The sequence below is a fragment of the Coregonus clupeaformis genome, chromosome 26, assembly GCF_020615455.1.
Source record: "Coregonus clupeaformis isolate EN_2021a chromosome 26, ASM2061545v1, whole genome shotgun sequence".
NCBI lineage: Eukaryota > Metazoa > Chordata > Actinopteri > Salmoniformes > Salmonidae > Coregonus > Coregonus clupeaformis.
Window position 1 is genome coordinate 28,108,776 of NC_059217.1, and position 21,202 is coordinate 28,129,977.

The window sequence follows — 21,202 nt, forward strand, 5'->3', positions numbered from 1 at the left end:
ATTCCTCCTCCACCTAACTTTACAGTTGGCACTATGCAGTCGGATAGGTAGCGTTCTCCTGGCATCCTTCAAACCCAGATTTGTCCGTCGGACTGCCAGATGTTGAAGCATGATTCATTACTCCAGAGAACGCATTTCCGCTGGTCCAGAGTCCAATGGCGGCGATCTTTAAACCACTCCAGCCAAAGCTTGACATTGCGCACAGTGATCTTAGGCTTGTGAGCATGGAAACCCATTTCATGAAGCTCCCGACGAACAGTTATTGTGCCGACGTTGCATCCAGAGGCAGTTTGGAACTCGGTAGTGAGTGTTGCGATTTTTATGCGGAACACGCTTCAGCACTCGACTGTCCCATTCTGTGAGCTTGTGTGGCCTACCACTTCATGGCTGAGCCGTTGTTGCTCCTAGACATTTCCACTTCACAATAACAGCACTTACAGTTGACTGGGGCAGCTCTAGCAGGGCAGAAATTTGACGAACTGACTTGTTGGAAAGGTAGCATCCTATGATGGTGCCACGTTGAATGTCACTGAGCTCTTCAGTAAGGCTATTCTACTGACAGTGTTTGTCTATGGAGATTGCATGGCTGTGTGCTCAATTTTATACACCTGTCAGCAACGGGTGTGGCTGAAATAGCCGAATCCACTAATTTGAAGGGTTGTCCACATACTTTTGTATATATAGTGTATCTTACCACCACGGTGGCCTCTAGATGAGGTGTTGTAGTAATGTTGTGTAGAGGTAATCTTACCACCACGGTGCCTTGGGGCTGTAGAGAGAGAGGCTGTCCCACAGCCACCACCTGCTGATGAGACTCACTGGAGGAACTGATGATCTGAACACTCTGGCCCTGGATGGAGTAGGCTGAGGAGGACAGGAGAACACACACATGTTTTACTTGAGTCCACAACAAAAGTAATCACAAGGACCAAATCTTTTGGAGGTCCAAAAATATATTTAGACTCATTGGTCCACACGATGAGTTCCTTCTTTTTTCTTCATGATGTACCTCACAGACAGACAGACAGACAGCCCTGATAATAATAACACAACGTCGGTCATTTCCATGTATATACTTCACTGAGTGACTGTGACAAACCAGCTACATGCTACAGAGACTTGATTTATTAACTCCCAAGCAAACATCGATCCTGCTGAAGCCAATTTGCAAGCTCGATCTATCACAGCAAATATGCAAATAGTGTGTGTGTGCTTGAGCGAGAGCGTGTGTATCCCCCCCATTCATCTTGGTGTTACTAATTAGAGGGAATAGGGAAACAGTTGAGGCACAGCCAGGATTAATGACATATAAGTGGGGCATCACAGTGGTTAGTATGGAGATCACACACAGCAACGGCTCTAGAGCTTCACACTCTCACAAACGTATACAGACAGAGAGACTTGGGGTGAAAAGCGCATGAAGTCTACAAATAAACAACTAACTACCGGCTTATCAAGTTCCTCAGAGGCATGTATGTACAGTGGGAAAAAAATGTATTTAGTCAGCCACCAATTGTGCAAGTTCTCCCACTTAAAAAGATGAGAGAGGCCTGTAATTTTCATCATAGGTACACGTCAACTATGACAGACAAAATGAGGGAAAAAAATCCAGAAAATCACATTGTAGGATTTTTTATGAATTTATTTGCAAATTATGGTGGAAAATAAGTATTTGGTCAATAACAAAAGTTTCTCAATACTTTGTTATATACCCTTTGTTGGCAATGACACAGGTCAAACGTTTTCTGTAAGTCTTCACAAGGTTTTCACACACTGTTGCTGGTATTTTGGCCCATTCCTCCATGCAGATCTACTCTAGAGCAGTGATGTTTTGGGGCTGTCACTGGGCAACACAGACTTTCAACTCCCTCCAAAGATTTTCTATGGGGTTGAGATCTGGAGACTGGCTAGGCCACTCCAGGACCTTGAAATGCTTCTTACGAAGCCACTCCTTCGTTGCCCGGGCGGTGTGTTTGGGATCATTGTCATGCTGAAAGAACCCAGCCACGTTTCATCTTCAATGCCCTTGCTGATGGAAGGAGGTTTTCACTCAAAATCTCACGATACATGGCCCCATTAATTATTTCCTTTACACGGATCAGTCGTCCTGGTCCCTTTGCAGAAAAACAGCCCCAAAGCATGATGTTTCCACCCCCATGCTTCACAGTAGGTATGGTGTTCTTTGGATGCAACTCAGCATTCTTTGTCCTCCAAACACGACGAGTTGAGTTTTTACCAAAAAGTTATATTTTGGTTTCATCTGACCATATGACATTCTCCCAATCCTCTTCTGGATCATCCAAATGCACTCTAGCAAACTTCAGACGGGCCTGGACATGTACTGGCTTAAGCAGGGGGACACGTCTGGCACTGCAGGATTTGAGTCCCTGGCGGTAGTGTGTTACTGATGGTAGGCTTTGTTACTTTGGTCCCAGCTCTCTGCAGGTCATTCACTAGGTCCCCCCGTGTGGTTCTGGGATTTTTGCTCACCGTTCTTGTGATCATTTTGACTCCCACGGGGTGAGATCTTGCGTGGAGCCCCAGATCGAGGGAGATTATCAGTGGTCTTGTATGTCTTCCATTTCCTAATAATTGCTCCCACAGTTGATTTCTTCAAACCAAGCTGCTTACCTATTGCAGATTCAGTCTTCCCAGCCTGGTGCAGGTCTACAATTGTTTCTGGTGTCCTTTGACAGCTCTTTGGTCTTGGCCATAGTGGAGTTTGGAGTGTGACTGTTTGAGGTTGTGGACAGGTGTCTTTTATACTGATAACAAGTTCAAACAGGTGCCATTAATACAGGTAACGAGTGGAGGACAGAGGAACCTCTTAAAGAAGAAGTTACAGGTCTGTGAGAGCCAGAAATATTGCTTGTTTGTAGGTGACCAAATACTTATTTTCCACCATAATTTGCTAATAAATTCATTAAAAATCCTACAATGTGATTTTCTGGAAAAAACATTCCCAATCTGTCTGTCATAGTTGACGTGTACCTATGATGACAATTACAGGCCTCTCTCTCATCTTTTTAAGTGGGGGAACTTGCACAATTGGTGGCTGACTAAATACTTTTTTTCCCCACTGTATAATTATCACAGAGCTGATGTAGCAAAGCCATGAGAGAAGACCGCTATGAACGCACACAAGCTTGCGCTGTCACACAAGCATGCACCCACCCACGCACACAGGGTACTGACGTACACGCGCCAGTGTTTCCCCTAGACATTTTTGTAGGGTGCGTGGTAGTGGCCAATGGCGCGGTTTTAGAGGCTGTCTTCTTAGCTGCAGATTTTTTTTTGCTGTTTTAAAGCGAATTTCTCGCAATTCTACACATTTTGCCACGGAGCTGAGAGAACATTTTCAGTTTTAAAGCAAATTTCCTTCACTTATACACATTTTGCTTATGCCTTGTTCTTATGCTATCTGACTGACTCAAACATTACAACAAAATTAATGGGGGTCCAATGCCATACAATTTTTGGAATTTTTGATTCTCCCTGACTGTCTAGCTTTTATTTAGGTGATTATTAGTTCTCAAAGATTAACTTATGTAAAAATGTTGCTCCATTATCTTTTCAACATACTTTATATCTGGTTTTAGTAGTTTAAGTTTACACTGAAAACGTTTTACGATCCCAAATGTTTAGTAAAAATGTTTTTGCAGTAGCGGCCACGATTTAGCAGCCACGACTGACCCTTGTTGTTAAGGTTGGCTGTATTACTGCTGAGGACGGTCAGGGCGTAGTGTGGGGGCAGCGAGGCCTTGCAGATGGCTGTGATGAAGGCGTCGCGGGGCGTCACCAGGCCCAGGCGACCACACAGCGACGCCACGGTCAGCTCTGCCTTCAGGATGCTCTCTGTCGCCGTCTCATCTGTACTGGAGGGGGACGAGACACAGAGGGGGTTATGGGTTTGGAACAAATGTTGATGAAGGCCTAACTGCCGCAACGTCTTCACTTTTTGCCGTGAGAAAAATATTTTCATAAAACGGTTTAATCTGCAGACCCCTTACACAGCAACTTATGGTCTAGGGACCATAGTTGCTGGGCGCAGTAGTTTCAATAACTTTTGTTGCTCCTGACCTTGAGTTTCCCCTGTCACACTATCAAGTTACTTTGAGAGGATTCTAAATACCTTTACTTTGAGGGGATCCTAAATACATTTACTTTGAGGGGTAGTTTAATACATTTACTTTGAGGGGTAACTAAATGCATTTACTTTGAGGGGTAGCTAAATACATTTACTTTGAGGGGTAACTAAATACATTTACTTTGAGGGGTAACTAAATACATTTACTTTCAGGGGATCCTAAATGCATTTACTTTGAGGGGATACTAAATGCATTTACTTTGAGGGGATGCTAAATGCATTTACTTTGAGGGGATACTAAATACATTTACTTTGAGGTGATATATAAGGAGGGTTGTTTACCTGGCGTCCAGCAGGAGAGAGAGGGCAGCCAGTAGACCACACCAACACGCACTGACCATCTCCTCCCAGACCAGATAGGCTCCTGACAGAGACACACTAGTTAGCAACATAGGGGAAAAGCAATATACATTTGTACAGATATCTATATTTAAAATGCTACGTTAGCTTTTGAATAGGGATGACAACAGAGTGCATCACTGTGGTAAGTCTACATTGATAAACTCCCTCAGGAACTGTATGCATTGGATTGACCACTAGAGGTCAGAAAAGAGCTTCAAAGTTCAAGATTTGCACATGTACAGTATGTGAAGCTAGGATTCAGCCCTTTCTGTCAGCCCAGAGAAGCCCCCCGGTCCTAACCCCTAACCCTCATCCCCCTCCCCTCTTCCCCTCTCTTCACCAGGCTCAGGCTGGGTGTTCTGGTCTGGGTTGGCCTCCCTGCGTACAGCCGCCTCCTCCTCCTCCTTGGCCAATTCTCTCTCTATCATGGAGGTGATGCCTCGGACCAGGTCCAGCAGGGCGCTGAAGGCCACAGACATAGCATAACCCTCTGGGATAGACGGGGGCTCCACCTTGTCCAACATCTCCAGACTGGCGGAGGAAGAGAGAGTAATGATGTGAATGAGAGTGTGTGTGTGTGTGTGTGTGTGTGTGTTAGCGTGTGTGCAGATGCTGAGAACCACTTCTCTACTCTGCTGAGTTGTATGAATGTGCGAACAATACATCACAAGGGGCTGCGTGCAATCACTATTGTTCAGCTCCTACTAACAAACTATTTTTCACTGGACTGCTGCTTATTTAAACACCTGCAGGATCAGCTGTCCCTGGCCAATTGTTCATTACAGAAACACAATGTGGAAGTAGATGTTTTGACAACTCTTTCTCCTGCATCAACAAACCAGCTCCTATTATATCAAAACACCAGCATTGCTCAATCGCATCATAATTACAGCGAACAGATGCTACTCCCTCCCTCGCATTTTCAACTCCGCCGTGTTAAATAGCAAATGTGCCTACTCTGGTCTTGGCACATGTGCACTAGCCAACAGCTCCCAGATACAGTGCAGGTAGGATAGTTTACATGACATTATTATGGATAAGAGCAAGAATATTTTTAGTTGTCAAACGGCAGTCAAGCATTGATCATCATGTCACCAGAATAAGACCCTTGATATTTATTGGAAAGTAGCATCAAGCTCATCACCGTGCACTTTCACCACCCTGTAAAGTTAATCATAGCCTAATACAATGCATGGTTTCCCGAGTCGTAGTCTCGTCGTAGTGGGAGGACCACACACCATATCATCGCGTGACTCCAAGTTTACTTTGATATGATGGTTATTATATCAATATTTACGCATAAAGGCGTTACCATTACCATTTCTCGCATAATTTATTTGACTAACACAAATAAGATCCCACCATATCGAACAAACAAATGATCTGTTGGCATTTGTAAAATTGTACCAAAACTTCCTGTTCCCATCACAGCTGTCGTGATTTTCTTTTATATAGTATGACTTTACGCGCATAAAAACTGTGGATGGAAACGTGGTTCCTGTGTGTAATAATTGGATTGACGATTCATACCTAGACAGCAATAGCTAGATGTCTAGTGTATGTCTCTCTGTGTATGTCTCTGTGTGTGTGTGTGTGTGTGTGTGTGTGTGTGTGTGTGTGTGTGTGTGTATGTAGTACAACTCACTAGGTAGCCTTGGCGCTGCCCTGTACACTGACGGTCATGAGGGGGATCCAGGTACCGCGGTACTCAAAGGCAGCCTGTGTGGTTAGACTCCCACCCTGACCTCCTGCTCCTAGACCCACCTGGGCAGCCCCCTGGGCCCCCGACCCAGACCCACCTAGGGAGGGAGACAGAGAGAAACGAGGGAGAGAGAGATGGAGGGAAGGAAGGAGAAAAAGAGAGTGTGCTGTTAGTGATGGGTTGGAACAAAAGCATGCACCCTGCAGACCACACTCTCCTGTACCCTCCTGAGTTGCCTACTCCTATCCTAGACTTTCCTTTACTTCACCATAGATTCCACTACATTATATGTCAAAAGCTATAACACGAAAGGTCAACACTCCTGACCGGTGGAAGCGTTGGTAGCAGCAGGGTTTCCTGTGTTGAGGACAATAAAGAGGGACTGGATGAAGGAGCCCAGAGCATTGACGATGTCCCTGAACACCTTGGTGGAGTGCTGCTTCATGTCATAGGACAGGCAGAAAGACCTGGGTGAACAGGGGGAGAGGAGGAGCGGGGAGATGAAGGGAGTTAGAAAAGTGGATGGCTTGGCAGAACATAGAATCTAATATGTGGGTGCTTACAGTGAGGGAAAAAAGTATTTGATCCCCTGCTGATTTTGTACGTTTGCCCACTGACAAAGAAATGATCAGTCTATAATTTTAATGGTAGGTTTATTTGAACAGTGAGAGACAGAATAACAACAACAAAATCCAGAAAAACGCATGTCATAAATGTTATAAATTGATTTGCATTTTAATGAGGGAAATTAGTATTTGACCCCTCTGCAAAACATGACTTAGTACTTGGTGGCAAAACCCTTGTTGGCACTCACAGAGGTCAGACGTTTCTTGTAGTTGGCCACCAGGTTTGCACACATCTCAGGAGGGATTTTGTCCCACTCCTCTTTGCAGATCTTCTCCAAGTCATTAAAGTTTCGAGGCTGACGTTTGGCAACCGTCCATCGTCCCTTTGATGCGGTGAAGTTGTCCTGTCCCCTTAGCAGAAAAACACCCCCAAAGCATAATGTTTCCACCTCCATGTGGGATGGTGTTCTTGGGGTCATAGGCAGCATTCCTCCTCCTCCAAACACGGCGAGTTGAGTTGATGCCAAAGAGCTCCCTTTTGGTCTTGTCAAAAACGCATGTCAAAAATGGTATAAATTGATTTGCATTTTAATGAGGGAAATAAGTATTTGACCCCCTCTCAATCAGAAAGATTTCTGGCTCCCAGGTGTCTTTTATACAGGTAACGAGCTGAGATTAGGCGCACACTCTTAAAGGGAGTGCTCCTAATCTCAGCTTATTCCTGTATAAAAACACCTGTCCACAGAAGCAATCAATCAATCAGATTCCAAACTCTCCACCATGGCCAAGACCAAAGAGCTCTCCAAGGATGTCAGGGACAAGATTGTAGACCTACACAAGGCTGGAATGGGCTATAAGACCATCGCCAAGTAGCTTGGTGAGAAGGTGACAACAGTTGGTTCGATTATTCGCAAATGGAAGAAACACAAAATAACTGTAATCTCCCTCGGCCTGGGGCTCCATGCAAGATCTCACCTCGTGGAGTTGCAATGATCATGAGAACGGTGAGGAATCAGCCCAGAACTACACGGGAGGATCTTGTCAATAATCTCAAGGCAGCTGGGACCATAGTCACCAAGAAAACATTTGGTAACACACTATGCCGTGAAGGACTGAAATCCTGCAGCGCCCGCAAGGTCCCCCTGCTCAAGAAAGCACATATACATGCCCATCTGAAGTTTGCCAATGAACATCTGAATGATTCAGAGGAGAACTGGGTGAAAGTGTTGTGGTCAGATGAGACCAAAACGGAGCTCTTTGGCATCAACTCAACTTGCCGTGTTTGGAGGAGGAGGAATGCTGCCTATGACCCCAAGAACACCATCCCACATGGAGGTGGAAACATTATGCTTTGGGGGTGTTTTTCTGCTAAGGGGACAGGACAACTTCACCGCATCAAAGGGACGATGGACGGGGGCCATGTACCGTCAAATCTTGGGTGAGAACCTCCTTCCTTCAACCAGGGCATTGAAAATGGGTTGTGGATGGGTATTCCAGCATGACAATGACCCAAAACACACGGCCAAGGCAACAAAGGAGTGGCTCAAGAAGAAGCACATTAAGGTCCTGGAGTGGCCTAGCCAGTCTCCAGACCTTAATCCCATAGAAAATCTGTGGAGGGAGCTGAAGGTTCGAGTTGCCAAACGTCAGCCTCGAAACCTTAATGACTTGGAGAAGATCTGCAAAGAGGAGTGGGACAAAATCCCTCCTGAGATGTGTGCAAACCTGGTGGCCAACTACAAGAAACGTCTGACCTCTGTGAGTGCCAACAAGGGTTTTGCCACCAAGTACTAAGTCAGTATTTGACCCCTCTGCAAAACATAATTTCCCTCATTAAAATGCAAATCAATGTATAACATTTTTGACATGCGTTTTTCTGGATTTTTTTGTTGTTATTCTGTCTCTCACTGTTCAAATAAACCTACCATTAAAATTATAGACTGATCATTTCTTTGTCAGTGGGCAAACGTACAAAATCAGCAGGGGATCAAATACTTTTTTCCCTCACTGTATATCTGTCCTGTTTCACACATGTACAAGCATGTATTATACACTTGTGTGAAATGGAAGTTAAGTGGTAAGTTTAGTGATGAGGGTGTGTGTATGTGTGCGGTAAGGTTAGTATCAAAGGTGTACGGTAAGGTCAGTGGAGTGTGTGTGTGTATTGAGGGTGTATGTGTGTGCGCTCCTCCTCACCGTAGCAGGTGTGGCTGTACACACAGCCTGTGGACTGACTCCACGGCAACAGCTCTGAGCCACTGAGGCTTCTCTCCATCCAAGAACTTCACCAGCAGAGACAGGAAGATCTCACACTCTGTCACCTACAGCAACACAGACAAACACACACCTCAATCCTCAGCTCCCCAAGCTAACTATCCACACATTTCTGGCTCTACAATAAGACAACAGGATTTGTGGAAAATTGGAATTGGAATTTCAGCTTACTTCCTGAATTCAAATGGACTTGACCCTAACTATAGTTCCTGCCTTGGCTCTCACTACTAGACTGTAGTTGTGTTTGATGATTTAGGTACAGAGAACACAGTACTTGGTAGTAGATAACTGTAACTGACTCTCACCAGTTGGCTGTAGAAGTGCTTGATAACCCCAGGGACTCACCAGTTGGCTGTAGAAGTGTTTGATAACCCCAGGGACTCACCAGGTGGCTGTAGAAGTGTTTGATAACCCCAGGGACTCACCAGTTGGCTGTAGAAGTGCTTGATAACCCCAGGGACTCACCAGTTGGCTGTAGAAGTGCTTGATAACCCCAGGGACTCACCAGTTGGCTGTAGAAGTGTTTGATAACCCAGGGACTCACCAGTTGGCTGTAGAAGTGTTTGATAACCCCAGGGACTCACCAGTTGGCTGTAGAAGTGCTTGATAACCCCAGGGACTCACCAGTAGGCTGTATAAGTGCTTGATAACCCCAGGGACTCACCAGTTGGCTGTAGAAGTGTTTGATAACCCAGGGACTCACCAATTGGCTGTAGAAGTGTTTGATAACCCCAGGGACTCACCAGTTGGCTGTAGAAGTGTTTGATAACCCCAGGGACTCACCAGTTGGCTGTAGAAGTGTTTGATAACCCCAGGGACTCACCAGTTGGCTGTAGAAGTGTTTGATAACCCCAGGGACTCACCAGTAGGCTGTAGAAGTGTTTGATGAGCACAGACACCACTCTGAGCAGCCTCATGCAGATGGGGAAGTAGGGTTTTTCTACAGGGGCTGGGGAGGCGGCACTGCTGTTGCCCTGACGGAACTTGATGTTGGGGGAGAACAGCTTGATGACCAGCGGACACACACGCTCCTTCAGCAGGAAGCTGAACTCCTGGTGCTACACGGGGGTCAGAGGTTAGAGGGCAACAGGTGGGGTCCGCAGAGGTGGGGGTCACAGTACAAATACAAGACATACCTACAGTGAGATGACATGTATTCTATATATATATATTGTATTCCATTTCAATGCACATAATACTTGATTGTATTGTATTGCATTGTTTTGTACCATACTTTACTGCACCATATTGTATTAAGTTGTATTGCATTGTAAAGTATAATACTGTACTGTTTTGTATTTTACTGTACTGTGTGTTCACCTGCAGGAAGACCCCAGGGAAGTCATTGAGGACCGACTCCAGGAGCTCCAGACCAAACGTCCGCGTCATCTCTGTCATCCCTACCAGCCAGTAGGGGGCGTCAGCATTCACTAGCTGACATAGATCCTGGAGGGACACACACACGAAAATGGGGATGTAGACATACACATAGGACAGCTGGAGACAGCTACTAGCATTGCCTCTGTGATACAGTCTGGAAGTCTGGGCTGTACATATCTAATGACAGCATCGCTGTTTCATTCCACAAAACCCTTCCCTCCCTTCCCTCGTTCCCTCCCTTACCTCAGTCTTCCATACCTCTTTAACTCTACCCTAGCTACACTGCCTCTTCTGATGGAAGAGAGTGTGAATGTTGGGTACTGTGAGAGGTATGGAGGACTGTCTCCTCCTGGTGGCGTACCTGGAACAGCATGTAGGCGTCTTTCGCACTGGGCCTCAGGGTGCTGACAGACCTCCGGTTAGTGTTACCCTGGACTGGAGGAGGCTGCTCCACGATGTCTGGAGGAGAGGAGGAGAGGAGGAGAGAGGGAGGGAGGAGAGGAGGAAGAGAGGAGGAGGGAGGAGAGGGGGAAGAGAGGAGGAGAGAGGGAGGGAGGAGAGGGGGAAGAGAGGAGGAGAGAGGGAGGGAGGAGAGGGGGAAGAGAGGAGGAGAGAGGGAGGGAGGAGAGGAGGAAGAGAGGAGGAAAGAGGGAAGGAGGAGAGGGGGAAGAGAGAGGTGAAAAGGGGGTTGAGGAGAGAGGGAGGGGGAGAGAAAACATCAGAAACAGCTGTGGCTACAAGCCTGGAGGGATCAATCGCTCATCAAACAATGACACACACACACACACTCTCAGAAAAGACCAGTCCAACTCCTACCTCAAGAGGGAAGAGTCCATCAATTAAATTGTGATTTCCAATCCCAGTGATACTAAACCAAGACGTAGAGTGGAAAGAGAGCAGTGTGAAAACTAAAGGGGCCGAACCAAAACCATGATGTATTCATTGAAGTCATGGGATAAGCTGCTTTAGACAATCTAAGGAGAAACGAACTCCCTTCCCTTCCTCTGTGGCATGGTCAAAGTTAGAGGAGAGGGGAATGGTAGGAGGGAGGAAATGGGATGTTAGAATACTGATGTACAGTTCTGTGGCTGCATCGTCCACCTTTCATCCAAAGTGTACACTTGCAGTCTTCCCTTCATGGATCTAACAATGACTTAACTCTAAATCATTGGACAAAAGAAAACGGTCCGGGAACTCCATTTCCCATGAGTGCTCTGCTCTGCCCTGACCTTTGAAGCGCTCGTCCTCCGCGACCATCCTCTCGAATACCACGGTGACGACCTGTCTGACGGTGGCGGCGGCCGTGTTGTTGGTGATGTTGTCCTTGGTGAAGTGCAGGCGGAAACACAGCACGATGGCCTGGGAGGGAGGGAGGCGGCGAGGAGACTCTGTTACAATATCCAGCCTAACATAGCCTACCACCAAGAATCAAGCCATGTACTGGGGAATACATTCTAAGTGGTATGCTAGTATGGACATTGGAACGTAGCCAGATTTACTAAGGCACACATCTGGATTCACGTTGATGTGGAAAATAGTACATGACTCCCATGGCAAATATGAGACGTGTGTGACTGTACTGTCCTGTGAATATATGAAGTGTCTGCAATGTGTGTGTTGAGTGTACGGTACCTTGGACAGGACTTCGTCATGTACCACGGTGTTGGTGGTGAGCAGAACTAACACAGTCTGCAGCAGCTTCAGTTCCTCCAGCCCGTTCTCCATCAACTGCCACAGCATGTTAATGATGTTCCCTGCTGCAGCCTGATGAACACACACATACACACATACATTCAGTTAGACTTGTAGCCTACTTGTACACCCAGGAGGCAGCAACAGTCACAATATCCAGGAATGTGACAGAACAGAGGAAGTGAGAGCAGCACTAGAGGTCATAGACACAGACATGTACACACAGATTAACACAGACACACAGGGGAGCAGCCGACCGGACCAGCCCACAGCACATCAGGGTCAGGGAGTCACACTGGCCTTCTTTCAGCCAAACCCAGCCACTGTGGCACTCCAATTACATTGGCTCAATACCAAACCCCCCCCTTAACCCTCCCCCTTCTTTTTTGCGCGATCCTGCGAGTCACATTGAGTCGGAGTGGTGTCCGGTTTCTACTATATAACACAGCTACAAAGTCCAAATTGGCTATATCGTAAAAATTCATGAAAATGATCATAATTTAAGGTTAGGGTTTGACATAAGGTTAGCAGTGTGGCTAGGGTTAAGTTTTGGTTTAAAATCTGATTTTAAGAACATAAATTGTAGAAATAGGCGGGGTTTATTACTTTGCGGCTGTGTTAACTAGTGATGAGTGTGGTGTCCCAATTCAACTTTGAGCGAGGCATAGTGCCTTTTCAGACACGTCAATCCCTTGCCATTGTTCTTTATTGTAGAAACGTTAGAGATTGAAGATACAGTGCCTCCAGAAAGTATTCATACCCCTTGACTTATTCCACATTTTGTTGTGTTACAGCCTGAATTCAAAATGGATAATGGATTTTTTTTCTTCACCCATCTACTCACAATACCCCATAATGACAATGTGAAAACAAGTTTAGAAATCTTTGCTAATTTATTGAAAATGTAATACAGAAATATCTCATTTACATATTCACACCACCTGAGTCAATACATGTTAGAATCCCCTTTGGCAGCTGTGAGTCTTTCTGGGTAAGTCTCTAAGAGCTTTGCACACCTGGATTGTACATTATTTGCACATTATTCTTTTAAAAATTATTCAAGCTTTGTCAAGTTGGTTGTTAATCATTGCTAGACTGCCATAGATTTTCAAGCCGATTTAAGTCAAAACTGTAACTAGGCCACTCAGATAAGCAATTCCAGTGTATATTTGGGCTTGTGTTTTAGATTATTGTCTTGCTGAGGTGAAATTTTCTCCCAGTGTCTGTTGAATAGCAGACAACCAGGTTTTCCTCTAGGATTTTGCCAGTGCTTAGCTTTATTCAAATTATTTTTATCCCCAAAAACTCCCTAGTCCTTGCCGATGACAAGCATACCCATAACATGATGCAGCCACCACCATGCTTGAAAATATGAAGAGTGGTACTCAGTGATGTGTTGTGTTGGATTTGCCCCAAACATAACGCTTTGTATTCAGGACATAAAGTCAATTTTACTTTAGTGCCTTATTACAAACAGGATGCATGTTTTGGAATATTTATATTCTGTACAGGTTTCCTTCTTTTCATTCTATCATTTAGGTTAATTTTGTAGAGTAACTACAATGTTGTTGATCCATCCTGAATTCTCCTATTGCAGACATTAAACTTTGTAACTGTTTTAAAGTCACCATTGCCCTCATGGTGAAATCCCCTAGCGGTTTCCTTCCTCTCCGGCAAGTGAGTTAGGAAGGACACCTGTATCTTTGTAGTGACTGGGTGTATTGATACACCATTCAAAGTGTAATTAATAACTTCACCATGCTCAAAGGGATATTCAAAGAGTGTTTTATTTTACCCATCTACCAATAGGTGCCCTTCTTTGCGAGGCATTGAAAAACCTCCCTGGTCTATGTGGTTGAATCTGTGTTTGAAATTCACTGCTCGACTGAGGGACCGTACAGATAATTGTATGTGTGGGGTACAGAGATGAGGTAGTTATTCAAAAAACATGTTCTACACCATTATCGCACACTGAGTGAGTCCAGGCAACTTACTATGTGACTTGTTAAGCATATTTTTACTCCTGAATGTATTTAGGCTTGCCATAACAATGGGGTTGAATACTTACTGACTCAAGACATTTCATATTTTCATTTTTAATTACAATACAATTATACAAACATAATTCCACTTTGATATTATGGGGTATTGTGTGTAGGCCAGTGACATACCATTTAAATTTAATCCATTTTCAAATTCAGGCTGTAACAACAACATTTGGAAAAAGTCAAGGGGTGTGAATATTTTCTGAAGGCACTAACTAACTATTTTCTTGCTTATTGTGTAGGGGAGGATAAAATAGGTGGCAGATTTTGGTGGCCTGTCTCCGACTACAGCTGTTGCCGGAAATGTCCCCGATTAGCCCTTAAAAATAAAAAAGCAACATGTTAAATTGAGGCTGATATTTTTATAATCAAAACACTGTATCCAATCAGATTTGCATGTCAAAATTCAGTCTATCCCTGTACCAAACTAATTTCCTCTCGTGTCTTTACCGCTGACCTTTTATAAGAGCGTTTGATCAGTGATACAGTGTAACCACGGCATAAACAACCATGCCCATGGCCAGAAAGTGCATTCAACAGCATGGGCTAGATTGGCTCAGATTAAGAAAACTGTAGGGTTATTATCAATTTCTGTGTTAAAATTAATACAAGTATTTGAAGGACTAAATATAGTTCCATGAGATCGTTGTTTAAAATGTTGTGCAGCTAGAAATCCCCCCCTCTAATTAAATATTAGTTCAGAACAGTGGTTTACATTTTTCAACAATGCTTCCACAGGTTAATCATTAATCCCCCCAAAATTGAAGAAATTAAGAAAATGTGACTGTTACATGTCAAACTGCTATTATGGAATGAAAGTCCTGACTTCAGTAGTACTCCACATTGACCCACAGCCAGAGGATGGGTACATTATGGGCACATTGTTGTTTTGCTGTTATCCTTTGTTGCTCATATGGTAAGTACTGTACATATTTGTTGCATGAGAAATATAAGGAAAGCTATTACTGCCGCCAGTACAGGCATTGTGAAAAACACAAGGCTCGACGTCAATGAATTGCGTGGTAGGCTATCCTTTGGCAGCTTCTGATGTATGTGAGTGATGTCCCATTCCCTAGGGTTATTCATCTCTCCCTACCACTAGTTGCTCCGTTTGAGTGCCACTCCCCCACCAAAGGACACTCGAAAATGAGGGGGAGGGCTAAAGTGGGGGGTATTGGGATTGCGCCATTGTCCTTGTGTCACTTCCTGAGGTCAGAACAACTCACCAGAACTTGTATAAATCAGTGAAACTGGGGGAAGTTGAGTCATTTGAAGAAAAAAACCTGTCCTTCAGAAGGCAAAACCGACACTCTCACATAAAACATCACATTTAATCAATATCGTAGTAGCTTCGTTCCTATTCCCCATCCCTGTCCCAGTAGTTAAGCCCTGGGCTTACAGACACACAGACAGACAGAGATAGAGGGGAGGCGCTGGAGCGTGGCAGAAAGCCTCTGTTGAAAGGCTACAAGCAGGAAGTCTGCTGATAGCACGTAAACACAACCAGCCAACCAGCTAGGCAGGGTGTACACAGTCAGGCAGGCAGGGAGCCAGTTAGCCAGGGTGTTGTTATTCACACACTAGGCCTGGCTGGCTAGCTGGTCAGTGGTCAGTCAAGGTGTCCCTGCTAACACCAGGCAGATCAAGGCCATGGCCACGGTCGGGGAGGGTCAGTCAGAATAGCCTGGGTTCCATGTTGAGGTATAGCGGTTAAAGGGCCTTGATCTACACCACGACTATCAATTGTGTAGACTTTTGGTACAGGTTGTTTTGTACTAGCCCCACAGCAGGGTTGATATAAGCTAGGACCATTTCCCTCCTAAATAATTATATCAGCCTTCTAAATCAACACAGTACATGCATTATATGCATTGGTAATGGATTATTAATCAAAGTGATTATAAAGAGTTAATGGTGAATCTAAAACATCCACTTAGTCTCCCACTGACATCAATGCATGGCTAAGTGAAAATTGGGAAGCTAGGATTTGACCCTTAGTGGTCCTGTGTTCCTCACCTCAGACACCACCTCGTGGGACATGAGTCTCTGGATAGCAGCCAGACACAGCTGGGTGATCTTGGGCTCCTTGGTGCCACAGCCCATCAGGAACGGCTGCACCACCTCCGAGCTGTTCTCCTTCAAAGCTAAGGAGGAGACACATGGGCATGCAGTTAATACATCAATCAGACAGCTGTTCTAAAACAAACACATCTAGGACTACTCTGTTATAATGCATCCTCCTTTCCTTTGCTTGTTTTAATGAGGTCTAATCACTGATCTGTATGTGATTGGATATTGGTTCAGCCAAAACATCTCACAAACACACAAGTCATAAGAGTGTCCCCTCCCTCAATCACTCACTTGCCAAGATGTCTGTATTCCTCGCGGCGATGGTCTTGATCTTGACTATCCCCGACTCGGCAGCCTAGAAAAGCACAGAGCAGAGGGACATTAACTTTACATTGACCTATACATTCCTTATGATAAGACAGGTGATGATGCGTTAGCACCTCTATATAACTGAGGTAGATGTCTCCTAGTCCTTATTAATGATCCCTCACAGGCGGCGGGGGGAGCATGGACAGACACACTAATCAGTTAACCTTGAGTAAGTCCTACCTGAGAGAAGACAGAGGGAGCCATAGTGATTTATCTGGTGTGGAGCTCTGTTGCCTGACATAGTGAGATGCTAAGATCAGGATGAGGGAGGGGAGGAGGAAAGTATCGGGGGAGGAGAAGAGCAACTGTGAGGGGAAGGGAGTGAGAAAGAGAAAGCCAGGGAGTGAGGGAAGGAGAGAGAGCAAAAGTGTGAGAGAGGAAAGGAAAGGGATCATGCTGTGCTTTCAGCAGTCAACAGGTCTCTTTATCTCTCTACAGTAATAATAATAATAATAATAATAATAATAATAATAATAATAATAATATGCCATTTAGCAGACGCTTTTATCCCAAGCGACTTACAGTCATGTGTGCATAAATTTTTACGTATGGGTGGTCCCGGGGATCGAACCCACTACCCTGGCGTTACAAGCGCCATGCTCTACCAATTGAGCTACAGAGGACCACAGCAACTGCAGTTGTGAAGATATTGTCCCTCTCCAACTTCTCCCTTTCCTTCTCCTCTATTGTTATTTTTGTCCCATCCCTAAATCAAATCAAATAAAACAAGTAAAATCGAAATACATTTTTATTTGTCACATGCGCCGAATACAACAAGTATAGACTTTACCGTAAATGCTTACTTACGAGCCCTTTCCCAACAATGTAGATAAGAATTAAGAAACCAACCACAACAACAAGCAGATCATCAACACTTGCCTATGCACTGTGATACCGACTGGGCCTATAGCCTACATAGAAAATGTGCAACGCTCGTTCACCATTAAAAATGTATTGTTTTATTTAAGCAAGGTTAAAATATTAACATTTCAGCCCTCAATGGCCTTTATCAGAACCACTTTAACCTTGCTTAAATTAAACAATGAATATTTAATGGTGAGCGAGTGTCGCGCCTTTTCCTTTTCAATGATGATTACATTTTTGGGTTGCACCTCGACTCACGTTGGTTGAGCACCCGTCACTTCTTTCCCTATAGCCTACATAAACATACTGTCAGGGTCAAATATTTAATAGAATGACTCAACCATGAACATGCCATTTCTGAGGAACACACCAATAAACAAAGGACTATTAACATCAATAATAATAATTGAAATTATGTCAAGTGCCACATTTGCCAGCAAGAAGTGCTTTGACATTGAGCCATTGTTTCCTGGGAATTCCTGCTCACAATTCCAGTCCCAAGCTAAAGTGAAGAAATATTGGATTGGTGTTCCAAGTGAGCACAAGAGTAGTCACTGCCTCTCCTCCATACTCAAACACACATAGCTTAGCCGGGTTTCTTTCAGTTAACATCTGACCACAAAGGGTCTAGCTTAAGAACAGTGTGCAACACTCCAGCAGGTCATTCATATGATATGAATAATAACCACCAGTTAACCCCTCTTCATATGATGTAAAACCAAGTAGGAAGACTGCCTGGGTGAGAAACACTTCCTGTTATTGTTGTTCTAACCATACTTGCTGTACTGTGCTATGCTGCGGTGTTTGATCTCTCCAAGCTGTTATACAGTCATATCACTTAATATTTAATTTGACCTGCGATAAGGACGCACAGAGGTGGGAGTCAACTGGACAGGATGCAACCTCTTTAACCTTTTGGTTACCAGGCAACAGGGCCTTAATCCTACAGAGTGTCTTGATCACGTTGAGGGAGAGGTTGTTGTTGAGAGGGGGCGGGGCACGCGTAGACAAGATGGCGTATTGAATAGAAATCGGTACAAAACACCTCAAGATAAAAACATAATATTCAAAATCAGTAAGTTAGACTAAATATTAGCATTTCATATATTCGCAGTTAATATAATTCAATTTGGATAATAACAGAAATAAGATCATAAGGCTAGAGAAATATATCGACAAATATTACTACAACAAGCAACACCCAAACATGACTGAAGACAAGCGTGGAGAGCCGATCCCCAAAAGGAAACGCGACTCATCGACTGATACAGATGATATATGCTTTTCACCACTGGGTATGGTAAGTGTGGAAAGCGACCTGTTGAAGTCGATAAATGACAAATTGGGCATACTAGAATTGGTCAGTAAAGACGTAAAAAGAGTTGAAAGCGAGTCTTCAAAATGAGTGACGAAAAAGCTTTGGTAATGGAGAAAGAAACCAAAGAAATAAAAGTGACAGTCTCTAAAATGGAAACGGACGTTAGGGAACTAAAAAAGGAGAACAATCTTCTGAGAGAAGCCTTACTAGACATCCAAACTAGATCGATGAGGGAAAATCTAGTACTTACGGGTATTCAGGAAAAGGAGGGAGAAATAACAGAGAATATGATGAAGGACTTCCTGCATACAGCGCTACAAATCCCACTCGAGGCTGTCGATAAAATCCAACTCGAACGTGTACATCGTTTCGGAAAAAGAGGACAGAAATATGAGCGCCCAATCGTTGCCAAATTTGCTTTTTTAGGATAAAGCTATGGTGAAAAGCCTAGGAAAAAGACTTGCTGGCACGAAAATAGGCATGAATGATCAGTTCCCGAAGGAGATTGTAGAAAGGCGTAAAGTTCTGTATCCAATCTTCAAGGAAAACAGATTAAAAGGGAAACGTGTTGCACTAGTGGTGGATAAATTATATATTGACAACCAAATGTTCAGAGACACAAAGACTACTCCATGGCTATTCTAAAAGTTGTAATAGAGGAGTCAAATATTGGAGCACCTGATACTAGCAATGATAGGGATTGTAATATTAAATAACATTTATAGTAAGTATAGTATTTTATAAATGGATAAAAGCGATATAACAAGCAGAATAATACATCTTTAAATACAAATAATTAGAACATGGCTTTTTTTGGCGGGAGGTTGTTGTTTTGGCGGATGGTTGTTGTGGTTGGTCCTGTGTTCTCTCTGGCATCCTTTCCCCCTTGCGGCAGATGTGGATGCGGGTGCGTTTGCACGCTCGGCCCATTTCTTCCGGAGTCAACCATGTGGTGTGCATTTTTGTGTTTGAAAAGGTGCGGCGTTAAGTGAGTGAGAGGGGAAATGGTTGCATATCCCAGAGCCCGACCGGGGGTCTATGAGCAGGGGTAGTGAGAGAGAGAGCTTTCAATTTTGTGTAGATGAGGGATATACATTTTTAAATATAGTATACATCTAATCTAATTATTCATTGTCCTATCATGATGGAAAGATCCCTAACCCTATAACCTGGACACCCACCTGAGCGACCCATACACCAAAGAGAAGTTCCCATCTATTTTATGGACCTGCTGTGAATATGCAGCCTAAACAGAGAAATAAATGCGGTCAGAGACCTACTTGAGCAGCACCGCCCCCTCAAGATTCTGAGCCTGCCTGGCAGGGTTGGTCCTACAAAGCCAGAGCCCCCTGATGGGAGAACATAATATACAAGGAAATTCTGAAAGCTGCTAATGAGAACCTTGACGACCTTTTACCTAGCCGGTGGGGATTCCGGTGGGGTACGCCCACCCAGGTAGTGGCAGTGCTGGCAACACTGGCTGCAGTAACCCATGGGGAGGGGGGTCACACTCGGACAATCAGAGAGGGGTTTATCATTGTGGCCCAGGTGGCACAAAATAATCAAAGGTCTGACCGCATGGAGATGCTTGGGAAAATGGTTACAACAGGGGATCAGAGTGTTTGTGTCTCAGGTGAAGAGGGTGGATCTGATCTCCATCACCTAGGACTTGACATAGATTAAGTAGATTAATCAAATCTCACATTGTTATCAATTTCTGCTCAATCTGCATGCTTTCTCAATCAGCTTTAACTGTATGTGCACTTTCGTAGATCAAGTTATTTCTCGAGTTGGGCTCTGGGGATATAACAGCCGTTGAGTATCTGATTTTATGGTGGATTGTGGAGGAGGGGGGTTGAGTGTGTTGGAGTATGTGAGTATGTGCGTGTGTGCTTGTCTGGCATCTGTTGTGGGGGGTGGGGATGTTGGGGGGGGTATGGGATGGACCATGGGAATTATTTGCTAGGATAATAATTGCTTGTCAATGAATTAAATGTAATACAATGGCAATCCGGGTTATATGTTAGAATCCTATGCGTGAACTGCCGACATTATTACGCATATTAATTGATAATGATGGAAAATAGGATATGCATAATTTTAAAAAAATAGTTATATAGATATATATATTTATAGAGGTGAAAGCATTGGAAATGCTTTTGGCGGTTAATCTGCTTCTGTTTTGTGGGTGGCACTGTGTGCTGTTTTCGATGGATGGGTCCTGGCCTCTCGGGGCCTTAGGGATACGGAGGGGACGTGGGTGGGATGCTGATCACTGGGATGACGGCTCAACTTGGGATGGGGAGGGGGCTTTAGCGGGGAATTAGTGGAGAACAATTGAAGGGTTACTTCGTAGCAATGCAAATATCACGGTACAGCTATATGGACACTCAATCATTACGCTATTTTTTATTGGTAAATTTACAAACATAT

At 44.3% G+C, this 21,202-nt stretch overlaps 1 protein-coding gene across 8 annotated transcripts in view; it reads right to left on the bottom strand.

The window, feature by feature from the left end:
- Positions 1-21,202, bottom strand: part of LOC121540597 (protein MON2 homolog) — a 79,667-nt gene that overhangs the window by 36,321 nt on the left and 22,144 nt on the right. For 7 of the 8 annotated variants that reach the window (XM_045207806.1, XM_041849596.2, XM_045207803.1 and 4 more), the window contains exons 2-15: positions 16,510-16,573; positions 16,165-16,292; positions 12,044-12,175; positions 11,641-11,770; positions 10,773-10,870; positions 10,352-10,477; positions 9,895-10,089; positions 8,954-9,078; positions 6,519-6,658; positions 6,135-6,288; positions 4,830-5,020; positions 4,430-4,511; positions 3,694-3,875; positions 752-864 (exon numbers count right to left, since the gene is read on the bottom strand). In XM_045207806.1, the coding sequence (XP_045063741.1) occupies positions 752-864; positions 3,694-3,875; positions 4,430-4,511; positions 4,830-5,020; positions 6,135-6,288; positions 6,519-6,658; positions 8,954-9,078; positions 9,895-10,089; positions 10,352-10,477; positions 10,773-10,870; positions 11,641-11,770; positions 12,044-12,175; positions 16,165-16,292; positions 16,510-16,573 (1,860 nt within the window). Of the gene's footprint in view, positions 1-751; positions 865-3,693; positions 3,876-4,429; positions 4,512-4,829; positions 5,021-6,134; positions 6,289-6,518; positions 6,659-8,953; positions 9,079-9,894; positions 10,090-10,351; positions 10,478-10,772; positions 10,871-11,640; positions 11,771-12,043; positions 12,176-16,164; positions 16,293-16,509; positions 16,574-16,767; positions 16,811-21,202 lie in introns of those variants that run through there. The other variant, XM_045207807.1, reaches the window with a different exon arrangement.